The sequence below is a fragment of the Hemiscyllium ocellatum genome, chromosome 14 (assembly GCF_020745735.1).
Source record: "Hemiscyllium ocellatum isolate sHemOce1 chromosome 14, sHemOce1.pat.X.cur, whole genome shotgun sequence".
In the NCBI taxonomy this organism is placed as follows: Eukaryota; Metazoa; Chordata; class Chondrichthyes; order Orectolobiformes; family Hemiscylliidae; genus Hemiscyllium; species Hemiscyllium ocellatum.
The window spans coordinates 29,800,949-29,813,878 of record NC_083414.1 but is presented as its reverse complement, the minus strand read 5'-3'; the positions used below and the strand labels follow the sequence as shown (position 1 = coordinate 29,813,878).

Sequence of the window (12,930 nt, the reverse complement as noted above, 5' to 3'; positions counted from 1 at the left end):
AATAATTTATGTTCTTGCATTTTATCACAGGAACAACAGAAAGTCCAGAAGAGAAAATATACCAAAAGGAAAATGTCATCAGATGATTCTATCAAAATCCCTCAGGAAAGTGCTTCTACAGAAATGAAGAATGACAGCCATACAGGTAGTTTTACAGATCATGAATGTACTGTTGATGCCAGCACATTTAGTATGAAACAATTCAGCAGTGGGTCTCAGTTTGTGTTTCCTGCTGTATTCCTGACATATGTAAGACCAGTGGTGATATTTATGAGTAATTCAGCAGCTAATGGTGACTTTAATGGAGCAAGACATGGATAATGATGGATAAGATACTGAAATAGAAACAGAAAGTTCTGGAAGACACTTATCTGTGGAGAAAAATAGAGTTAATTTTTGAGTTAAATAAACTGTTCTTCAGAACCTTGCTCCTTCGAGTTACTGTGCACCATTCCTGGCTCATGCTCAGTCTCCTCCAAAATGCTTCTAGCTACTGAGCCCTACATCGGGCCCCAGTCCAAATCCACCCAAGGGCCACTGGCATCATAACTTGCCCTGCTCCCACTGCCAATATTGCAACTCCAATTCTCCCTAACTCTTCTAGACATATCTGAGGACAGCACCAATGTTATAACTTCACAACAATCAAATTCATTTTGTCTGTAAGCTACCTGGGCACATGCATGAGGTAATCATAGATCTCCAGTTTTAGTACAGTGAGTCCCAAGGCCCAATTTTAATGTATCTTTGAGTGTACCTGTTCCAGCATAGGCCATGAACATGTTGGGCTGGACTTTCCCAGAGCCAGCCCGACTGCAATTGTCTGTAAAAATAGAAAACATGACTTGAATGTAGAAGTCCTGTCTCTCTTTCCAGCGCATACCATTTCTACTTGCTGGTGTGGGAAGGGTTTACACAGACTGGATCCCAAACTCAGTAGGGTCATTTATAATCAGTACAGTGTTCAAATAGGCTATATTTTAACTGTAAAAATTGGAATCACAGATTTATGGAGGAGACATAAATGCTGTTAAAGTGCAGATAACACCCATCTGACTAGCATGATATTGAAGTTACTTAAACCCCCCGCCTTTGAATGTAACAATCATGCTCCAGCCATCAGTTAGAGTATGTGAACAAACACATTCTACTGGAGAGTTGTGACAGGTCATCTGGTGTAACTTAGAATTAAACATTACCATCTGTCCTGCAATTTCAATAAGATTAATTGTTGATATTTTTCAAGGGCTGGAATTATGGATACTTGGCTGAGTTTCAAAAGCTCCAAAACCATTTTACTCAGTGGAGGGCAGAGTGCAAAAGGACGAGATCTGAGTTCACATCATGATCAACAGTTTTTAAAGGCTGTTAAACAATTAGCTGTTTCTGATGCTATTACAGGTAGTTAAGTAACAAATTGTCCACTCACTGTTCAAATATTCAAGTAGATTTCATGACTGAGTTTTTTTCAAGATCAGATATATCTGAATGAGAGTTCTTATAGATTGTTAGATGTTTCATTTCATTTCCACAAAACTCCTGAGGTCTGGCCACAGTGCCTGTAATGAGCATTGGGTGAATGAATGGGTAAAGGCGACAGGATCTAACAAACTTCTATAAATTGGGCTAAAGCACTTTTCTAACCAGTTGGCCTCAGCACTTACTCTCTTCTGTAGCTGTCTTTGAACTTCCTCCAGGGGAAATGGGACCAGATTGATCATGCTTCCAGTTCTGGAGCAAAAAACAGTGCATGAAAGGGTCATTTCCATAGAGATGAGTCTAATAGAACATAGAATATTACAGTGCAGTACAGGCTCTTCAGCCCTCAATGTTGCACCGACCTGTGGAACTGGTCTGAAACCCATCTAACCTACACTATTCCATTCTCATCCATATGTCTATCCAATGACCATTTAAATGCCCTTAAAGTTAGTGAGTCTACTACTGTTGCAGCCAGTGTGTTCCATGCCCCTACTACTCTCTGGTAAAGAAATTACCTCTGACATCTGCCCTATATCTATCACCCCTCAATTTAAAGCTATGTCCCGTTGTGCTAGCTATTGCCATCAGAGGAAAAAGAGGCTCTCACTGTCCACCTGATCTAAATCTCTGGTTATCTTCTATGTCTCAATTAAATCACCTCCTAACCTTCTTCTCTCTAATGAAAACAGCCTCAGTTCCCCCAGCCTTTCCTCGTAAGACCTTCCTTCCATACCAGGCAGCATCCAAGTAAATCTCCTCCAAAGCTTCCATATCCTTCCTATAATGCGGTGACCAGAACTGTATGTAATACTCCAAATGTGGCCGTACCAGAGTTTTGTACAGCTGCAGCATGATCTCATACTTCCAAAACTCAATCCCTTTATCAGTAAAATTTAACGTACTGTATGCCTCCTTAACAACCCTATCAACCAGGGTGGCAACTTTCAAGGATCTATGTACCTGGACACCGAAATCTCTCAACAAGGTTTGTGAGGTACGACCTACCCTTCACAAAACCATGTTTTTATCCCTAATCAACTTATTCCTTTCTAGATGATGATAAATCCTATCTCTTATAACCCTTTCCACCACTTTACCCACAACTGAAGGCTCGCAGGTCTATAATTTCCAGGTTGTCTCTCCTCCCCTTGAATTAGGGAACAACATTTGCTATCCTCCAGTTTTCTGGTAATCCTGTAGACAATGACAACAAAGATCAAAGCCAAAGACTCGGCAATCTCTTTCCTGGCTTCCCAGAGAATCATAGGATAAATCCCATCTGGCCCGGCAGACTTATTTATTTTTACACTTTCCAGAATTGCTAACACTTCCTCTTTATGCACTTCAATCCGATCTAGTCTTGTAGCCTGTTTCGCAGTATTTCTCCTCGACTACATTGTCTTTTTCTAATGTGTATACTGACAAAATGTATTCATTTAGCACTTTCTCTATCTCCTCTGACTCCATGCACAACTTGCACTACTATGCTTGATTGGCCCTAATAATACACGAGTCATTCTTTTATTCCTAATATACCTAAAGAAAGCCTTAGGGTTTTCCTTAATCCTATCCACCAACGATTTCTCATGTCCCTTCCTGGCTCTTCTTAGCTTTGTCTTTAGGTCTTTCCTGACTAATTTGTAACTCTCAAGCACCCTAACTGAGCCATCAAATCTCATCCTAATGTAAGCTTTCTTCTTCCTCTTGACGAGATTCAACTTCTTTCATAAACCAGGGCTCCTGCACTCAACAACTTCCTCTCTGCCTGACTGGTACATACTTATCAAGGACCCTGCTGAGTCAGGAGATTTCACAAATGGAGTTTCCCACTTTTAAACTCAAATCCAAACCTGCCCATATATTCTTTGCATCTAGTTTGAAGGACAGAACAAAATTTCTAACTCAGTAGATTTTATTGATGGGTAAAAACAAGGACTGCAGATGCTGGAAACCAGAGTCTAGATTGGAGTGGTGCTGGAAAAGCACAGCAGGTCAGGCAGCATCCGAGGAGCAGGAAAATCGACATTTCAGGCAAAAGCCCTTCATCAGAAATAGATTTTAGTGATGAGCAGCCCAGTTTTCATATTTGGTTTATTTCCTTTTTTTTGTGAATTATGTCTTATCAGGTTTCAGAGGCATTTCGATTCTCCAGTTTGTTGTGGTGGAACCTCTGTCATTTCTGGAGGACAGATTTTGAATCGAGCTGAAGTTATTAAAAAAAACATTTTTGTTCTAACAAATTACATTTCTCATTGAATGTAATGATGTTTGTTCCAAATAATTATACCTTCGCTGGAGGTTACATTTACATTGTAGGTTTAGTACTGGTATGAACAATTTCACTTTGTAACAATAGACTGGCAGTGTAAAGCAGCAACGTAAATCCAAATGCAGCAGACAGCAGCTACTTGGAGAAAGTGTGACACAAGATGGAGTTGAAATCCAGTCTCAATTTACTTTTCATCGTCCAGAATGGCTGATTTAGACCTCTGGATCTTTGTAAACTAGCTTGAAATAATTTGAATATTTTTGGAGCGTTCTGTTATGTTTTCCAGTCAAATGACAAATTTTACAGTTGATGTTTGACTCCATTTCAGCCTTCAGTCTGTTGACTTTTGATTTTTTTTCCATATTTAGTTTTGAAATGATTTTGAATTGAATTTCCTATGTTTTGCATCCACACCTCATTATGGCTACAGTAGTTGACAAGGCCCATCTCTTGCATTTTGGCCCTCATCCTCTCTGCTCCCTCTCACAAGGTTGATAGGCTCCCCCTTGTCCTTACCTACCATTCCACCAGCATCCAAATCCAGAGTATCATTAGCCACCATTTCCACTACCTCCACAGAATGTCACCACCAGACACACATTCCCCTCCCTTTCTCTCCCTTGTCAGACCTCTGGAGGGACCATTCCCTCTGGACACCCTGGTTGATTCTTCCTTCCCTCCCAGCACCTTTCCCTGCAACCGCAAAAGATGTAACACCTGTTCCTTTACTTCCTCTCTCCCCCGTATCCAAGGGCCCACACACACACACCAGGTGAAGCAGTGCTTTACCTGCACTTCACTCAATCTAGTCTACTGCATGACCACTTCACAGAACACCTACATTCTGTCTGCAAAAAGACCCTCAGCTTCCAGTTGCCTGCAACTTTAACATCCTAATGTTCCTTGGCCAATATCTTTGTCTCAGGGTTATGTATGATTAGATTCCCTACAGTGTGGAAACAGGCCCTTCGGCCCAACAAGTCCACACCAACCCTCTGAAGAGTAGCCCATCCAGACCCATTCCCCTACATTTACCCAATGGGCAATTTAGCATGGCCAATTCACCTAACCTGCACATCTTTGGATTGTTGCAGTGCTCCAGCAAAGCTCAGTGCAAGCTGGAAGAATAGCATCTCATTTTCCTCTTGGGGACTCTGCAGCCTTCTGGATTCAATACCAAGTTCAACAATTTTCAGGCTTGAGCTCTCCTATGTCCTTGACCCAGCCCCACACACCAGGCCTTCACCACATGAAGAAAGTGAAGACTGCAGATGCTGGGGATGAGAGTCGAAAAGTGTGGTACAGGAAAAGCACAGGCATCAGGCAGCATCTGAGGAGCCGGAGAATCGATGTTTTGGGCATAAGCCCTTCATCAGGAATGTAGGGGAGGTGGGAAAGGGATCTGAGAGATTAATGGGGGTTGGGGCTGGGGAAAAGATAACTGGGAAGGTTATAGGTAGATGCAAGTGGGGAATGATGGTGATAAGTTAGAAGGGAGGGTGGTTGGAAAGTCCCAAGGCAAAAGGTGAGATGTTCTTCCTCCATTCATCAAGTGGCTTGAATTTGGCAATGGAGGGGGCCCAGGACATGTCCTTGGCGGAGTGGGAGGGGGAGCTGAAGTGGTCAGCCACAAGGCGGTGGGGGTTGTTTAGTGCGTATGTTCCCTGAAACATTCGGCAAGTTGGCGTCCTGTGGCCAACCTCTTCAATTCCCTTTCCAATCCGCCCAGGACTTGCAAGTCCTGGGTCTCCTCCACTGCCAAATCCAAGCCACCCGATGACTGGAGGAATAACACCTCATCTTCTGCCTTGGGACCCTTCAACCCAAGCATCAACATCGACTTCACCTGTTTCCTCATCTCCTCTCCCCCCACCTCATCCCAGATCCAACCCTCCACCTCAGCACTGCCCTCTTGAATTGTCTTACCTATCCATCTTCCTTACCACCTATCTGCTCCAGCCTCCCCTCTGACCTATCACCATCACCCCCTACCCATCTACATCTACCAATCATCTTCCCAGCTACCTTTCCTCTCAGCCCCAGCCCCTCCCTCCTATTTATCTCTCAGCCACATTTCCTGCCCCCGGCATCCCCTCGCAATTCTGATGAAGGGATTGTGCCTGAAACATCGACTCTCCTGCTCTTCAGATGCTGGCTGACCTGCTGTGCTTTTCCACGTGGTCTGCTATAACTCACAACGCATTGATAGCCACTAAGATTCCCCATTAAAAGTTATTCATCATGCTAGCCTGGTTGTTATTGACTCTTTTGTCTGTCCAAACTGTTCTTTGCCCTCTTTGGGCTCTATCCCTACCTATTGTTTACTTCTTACCCCTTCTTCCCATGCTATCTTCTGCTTAAAAATCAACATTTTCCGAGCTGCCATCAATTCTGAGGAAGGGTCACTGGATCTGAAACATTGACTCTGTTTTCTCTCCACAGATACTGCTAGATCTGCTGAGCTTTTGAAGCAATTTCTGCTTTTGTTTCTGATTTCCAGCATCCACAGTTCTTTCGGTTTTCATTATGGCCACACTCTGTTACTTCAGTGCTATTTTATTAGTTTCCACTCTCCATCTTCTTACAGAACTTCTGTCTATGTCCATTCTCAAAGTCTTGCATTCTCCCTCCATGCTGACCTGCTTTGGCTTCTGCTCCCACAAAACCTCAACCGTTATTTTTAAAAGCACTGTGCTTTGTCTCTTACTCTCTATTTATATTCGTCTGTTACTATACCTCCATCATCTTCCCTAAAATCTTCATTCCACATGTATTTGGAAAGGCAAGGACTGATTCGGTATAGTCAACATGGCTTTGTGCGTGGGAAATCATGTCTCACAAACTTGCTTGAGTTTGTTGAAGTAACAAAGAAGATTGATGAGGGTGGAGCAGTAGATGTGATCTATATGAACTTCAGTAAGGCATTCGACAAAGTTCCCCATGGGAGACTGATTAGCAAGGTTAGATCTCATGGAATACAGGGAGAACTAGCCATTTGGATACAGAACTGGCTCAAAGGTAGAAGACAGAGGGTGGTGGTGGAGGGTTGTTTTTCAGACTGGAGGCCTGTGACCAGTGGAGTGCCACAAGGATCGGTGCTGGGCCCTCTACTTTTTGTCATTTACATAAATGATTTGGATGCGAGCATAAGAGGTGCAGTTAGTAAGTTTGCAGATGACACCAAAATTGGAGGTGTAGTGGACAGCGAAGAAGGTTACCTCAGATTATAACAGGATCTGGACCAGCTGGGCCAATGGACTGAGAAGTGGCAGATTGAGTTTAATTCAAATAAATGCGAGGTGCTGCATTTTTGAAAGCAAACCTTAGCAGGACTTATACACTTAATGGTTAGGTCCTAGGGAGTGTTGCTGAACAAAGAGACCGTGGAGTGCAGGTTCATAGCTCCTTGAAAGTGGAGTTGCAGGTGGATAGGATAGTGAAGAAGGCGTTTGGGATGCTTTCATTTATTGGTCAGAGTATTTGTTGATTACAGGAGTTGGGAGGTCATGTTGTGGCTGTACAGGACATTGTTTAGGCCACTGTTGGAATATTGCGTGCAATTCTGATCTCTTTCCTATCAGAAAGATGTTGTGAAACTTGAAAGGGTTCAGAAAAGATTTACAAGGATGTTGCCTAGGATCTGAGGATCTGAGCTACAGGGAGAGGCTGAACAGGCTGGGGCTGTTTTCCCTGGAGTGTCGGAGGCTGAGGGGTGACCTTATGGAGGTTTACAAAATTATGAGGGGCATGGATAGGATAAGACCATAAGACATAGGAGTGGAGATAAGCCCATTCGGCCCATCGAGTCCACTCCGCCATTCAATCATGGCTGATGGGCATTTCAACTCCACTTACCAGCATTCTTCCCATAGCCCTTAATTCCTTGTGACGTCAAGAATTTATCAATCTCTGTCTTGAAGACCTTTAGCGGCCCGGCCTCCACTGCACTCTGCGGAAATGAATTCCACAGGCCCACCACTCTCTAGCTGAAGAAATTTCTCCGCATTTCTGTTCTGAATTGACCCCCTCTAATTCTAAGGCTGTGTCCACGGGTCCTAGTCTCCTCACCTAACGGAAACAATTTCCTAGCGTCCACCCTTTCCAAGCCATGTATTATCTTGTAAGTTTCTATTAAATCTCCCACACCTCTCCTTCCTGAGGTGTGGGGACCAAAACTGGACACAGTACTCAAAATGGGGCCTAACCAGAGCTTTATAAAGTCAAATAAATAGACAAAGTATTTTCCCTGGGGTCGGGGAGTCCAGAGCTAGAGGGCATAGGTTTAGGGTGAGAGAGGAAAGATATAAAAGAGACCTGAGGGGCAACGGTTTCACGCAGAGGTTGGTAGTTTATGGAATGAGCTGCCAGAGGATGTGGTGGAGGCTGGTATAATTGCAACATTTAAGAGGCATTTGGATGGGTATATGAAAAGGAAGGGTTTGGAGGGATATGGGCCAGGTGCTGGCAGATGGGACTAGATTGGGTTGGGATATCTGGTCGGCATGGACAGGTTGGACCGAAGGGTCTGTTTCCATGCTGTACATCTCTATGACTCTGACTTTGTGTACTCCTGTTCATTTTGTAATATAGCTGTAACCTGGGTCCCATTTTTAAAAAATTCACCCTTCCAATTTCTTTCCCTCATTTTTTTTCATTTTGGTTCATCTATCAAATGATAGAAATAGCTCAAAGCTGCACACGACCTGCCGCTCAATATATGCAACAATCAATTAGGTTAAAAAGAATTTCAACCAACAAACAAAACTGTGTTGTATAAATCAGAATGCTTAATAGAAAACAGATTTACTAAGATTATGTTGCCCTGAAATTTTTTGCCAGTTTAATTCACTTGCTGTGAAATTTGTAGTGATCTATGTGGTGTCCTTTAAGTCTCTTTCAAACTTATCAGTCTTGGGTGTAATTGTATTTTTATACCATATAGTATTTTGTGTTTCCTGCTGTAAGATGTACAATAACACCGATCAATCCAGCCTTACTTGTAATCAATGATTTTTTTTTATATAATGAAGTCCCATTATTTACAACTTTTCCTGATGGTGTGTATCAACTGCAAATAGATCAAAAGTACCAAGAGGCTCTAAATTATATTTCTTACTTGCACTTGAATGCACATTTGAGGCATTTCCTCCTTCCATAACAGTAGAAATGGCCTGTGTGATCCGGCAGGCAATACTCTGACAAAATCAGCTCTGTAGAATTTTAAAGTGTATGTTACATTACCTTAACTACAGTTTACAGCGCATATAAATTCATAGCTGTAGTCAGTATCTTCAGCTTGAAATTTTTGGAATTGGGAATTCAGAGAGGAGGAATTTTATATTTTCCAGTATGACGACTTTCTAAGGTTAAGCAAGAGGTGATAAAATGGAGTACAAGGCTCAAGCTCAAATGCAGCCTGAAAAGATTCAAGTGAAGTACTGGATGCAGATTGAGAAATGATTTAATTTTCCAGCATTTCCTGTATCTGACTTTAATGAAATGCAAAGTTATTTTAAAACTTAATTTAAAGTATTGTTCTACTTATATTTATTGTGCTATTATTCAACATTCTAAAATGCCAGAATAACAGTACACTAAAGCAAAGTGAGTCACTATTCTAGCTTCTTGAACTGTTTTTCCTAATTATATTAATCAATTAAATTCTGTAGGGAGCAATTTGCACATTAATTTCTTAGGTGATTAAGTTAATAGAATTTTTTTAAAAATATGATGACTTTGCAATTATTGATCTTTCAATACTTATGTTGATATTAATCTAGAATAGCTACATGGTCATTTATGTCACAATGGAAGAGAGATTATAAAGTTGCAGCCTAGTGTAAACATTCATACCACTGTTAGAAATTACCAAAACTACGTTGTTAGTGCATTGCGTTCTAAATCTCCTAATTAGGTTATTGTCTTACTGTGAATGATGTTCAATATATTTATATTATTATAAAACTATTTCCTTTAAATATAAGTTTTCTAGTTATGTGAAAATATAACTATCAGTTATCATCAGCAACAACCTACATTTATATAGTGTTGTTAACATAGGAAGGCACTTAACATACGAAGACTGTTAACAGGCAAATTTTGACTCCATCACAACGGAATTATTAGGCAAGAGGACATAGTCAAATAAGTTTGAGTGATTCAAAGGAAGAAATAAAGAAGTGAGATGTTGGAAAGAATTACAAAGTTTAAGACCTCAGCAACTAGAGACACATCTGCCTGAGTGGAGTAACTAGTGCTGTAAAGGGTCAAGAATGAATGAGTACAGTTATCTGGTGGGATTTTAGAACTGGTGTAAGCCATAATTCTGCCTAAAACAATTTGTGGAATGTAACAGTTGAAATTGTATGACAAGGAAGAATTTCAAATGCTGGAAATAGGATACAAAAAAAAATGTATGCACAATATACAATACAACAAAACAGTGCAATACAGTACAGCACAGGAACAGGCCTTTTGGCCCACTAAGCCTCTATCAATCCCTAGTCCTTAGTTAGACCCAATAATATTGTCCATGCATGGTATCTATCCCTGTGTTCGCCTCACATTTATGTGCCTTATTGAGATACGCATTAAACAATGCTAACATGCCTGATTCCATTATCTCCACTGGCAGTGTGTTCCAGGCACCCACCATCCTCAGTGTGAAGATTTTCCCCTACACTTCTCCCCTAAACATTTCACTTTGAACCCAAAATTTCTAGCTGAAGATACTGACTGTAGCTATAAATTCATATATGCTGTAAATGGTAGTTAAAGTAATGTAACATACACTTTAAAATTCTACAGAGCTGATTTTGTCAGCTTATTTCCTGCAGTATCATACAGACTGCTTCTACTGTTATGGAAGGCGAAAATGTTTCAAGTATGAATTCAAGCACAAGCAAGAAATATAATTTAGAGCTTCTTGGTACTTTTGATCTCTTTGCAATTGATATAAAAGAACTGGCATGTGAGAGAAAATGGTAAATTTTTCTTGTAGTTGACCTTTCCACCCTGGGAAAAAGCTTCTGACTATCCACACCATCTATGCCTCTTATAATTGTATAGATCTTTATCAGGTCACCTCCTCAGCTTCCGTCTTTCCAGTATAAACAATCCGAGTTTATCCAACCTCTCCTCATAACTAAAATCCTCTAGACCAGGCAACACCTCTGTGTGGGTTTGCACATTCTCCCCGTGTCTGCATGGGTTTCCTCTGGGTGCTCCGGTTTCCTCCCACAGTCCAAAGCTGTGCAGGTTAGGTGAATTGGCCATGCTAAATTGCCCATAGTGTTAGATGCATTAGTCAGAGGAAAATGGTTCTGGGTGGGTTACTCTTCGGAGGGTTGGTGTGGACTTGTTGGGCCGAAGTCTCCACACTACAAGGAATCCAATCTAAAGAAAAAAAATCTAATCTAAAGAAAAACCTCTGCACCCTCTCCAAGGCATCCACATCTTTCAGATACTGTTGCAACTAGAACTGCCAAATGTGGCCAAACTAAAGTTTTGTACAGCTGTAACAAAGCTTGCCAACTTTTATATTCGATGCCCCAGCCGATGAAGGCAAGCATGCTGTGTATGTCTTCTTAATCTGTGAATTTTGGTGTCACCCACAAACATAATAATCAGAACACCTACATTTTCCTCCAAATCACTTATATATGTATTACAAACAACAAAAGTCCCAGCACTTGTTCCTCTGGAACACCATTAGTTTCTGATCTCCATTCCAAAAAAAAACCCTCTTGCACCGCTATGCTGTGTCTTCTATGACTAAGTGAGTTTTCTATCCATTGGACTAGCTCACATGGATCCCATGAGTCCCTACCTTGAGTACTAGTCTGCCATGAGGTATCTTATCAAATGCCTTACTAAAGTTCATTTGGCAGCTAATGTCCATAATGGAAACACTCAGAGGTCAGCCAGCATCAGTGGAAAGAAAAGTTTGAATAGTACTTCTAGTCAGTGTTATAAATGAGAAAAGGTAATTGACCTGAAATATTAATTCACTTTTCTACCACTATCCACTGATGCTACTTGATTTACAGCATATCTGCTTATTGAAATTTGTTCGTAATTTTAAAATCAGATAAATGGCTGTAAATATAGAACAAATATTCGTTTGATTAAGATACATTTTTACATGTCAAACACAGTAATTATACATGTATTTATTTTTCAGGAAAACGATTAAAGAAGGGTATGGCAACTGCTAAACAAAGACTTGGAAAAATACTAAAAATACATAGGAATGGAAAACTTCTTCTGTAAAGTTAGAAACGAGAAACATTTTCAGTTAAAATGTATTGGCCTGACACTGACGCCGTTACATGTGTGACATAATGTTAACACATTTTAGATCATTCCGGGTTAGAGACAGTGTCCATTTCAACTGTATCTACAGACCATCCTCAGAGAGAGTATGGTGCTTTTGTGTGGTACTCTCATAGATTGGCTCCACTTGGTCTGTGGCATAATTGGAAATGCTTGTTAGTGGCATTTGATATCTATCAAAGATGTCAGAGTAATCCACTTAATTCAGCCAAATCTTCTGTTGGAGCATTTTTAAGCATTAAATTACAGATAGTGAAAAAAAATGAATTTGGAGATACTACCATTTTTAAAGAATGTCAAAAACAAATTCATAAGAAATGCTGTCCTTAAACGCACAGGAGTGTGTTCAACAGTACAGTAATAAACAGCTGCCTTTAACCTGAGTAAATGGATACCGTTTCTATAAACTTGTTTCTCAGGCAATTCCACATTTCAGACTTAAAGAAACATTTAAACTGTTTTTTCATACTATAAATCCTGTAAATATGATCAAAGGATTAATCTTTATTGCAAATTGTCTTTGAGTTACAACCCTATGTATTCTTTGATTTTTACCTTTTTTACATTTTATTCTTTTATGATAAAAATGTTATTTTTTTTTGTTTGCTCTTATAACGGAACTTCTTTTTATAAAAGGCATTGCCTGAAAAACAAAGACATTTCTTTGTGTGGCCTTGCAAAAATAATCTCTTGTAAGTAGTCACAGTACATCAGCAAAGGTAACACATTGTAGAAGAGCTTTGTAAATAAGGTTACAGTTTTGTTCTATATGAGCTTATTATTTTCAATTTTGCATTATAATGCAATATGAAGTATTTTTGGTCTTAACTGGTGAAGTGTTTATG

General features: G+C 40.4%; 1 protein-coding gene across 1 annotated transcript in view; it reads left to right on the top strand.

The window, feature by feature from the left end:
- phf2 (PHD finger protein 2) overlaps window positions 1-12,614 on the top strand; it is a 153,382-nt gene extending 140,768 nt beyond the window's left edge. Inside the window, exons 22-23 of the mRNA XM_060835559.1 lie at window positions 31-145; window positions 11,934-12,614. Coding sequence (XP_060691542.1) covers window positions 31-145; window positions 11,934-12,022 — 204 coding nt within the window. The 3' untranslated portion in view covers window positions 12,023-12,614. The remainder of the gene's footprint in view (window positions 1-30; window positions 146-11,933) is intronic.
- The last annotated feature ends 316 nt before the right edge of the window (window positions 12,615-12,930 follow it).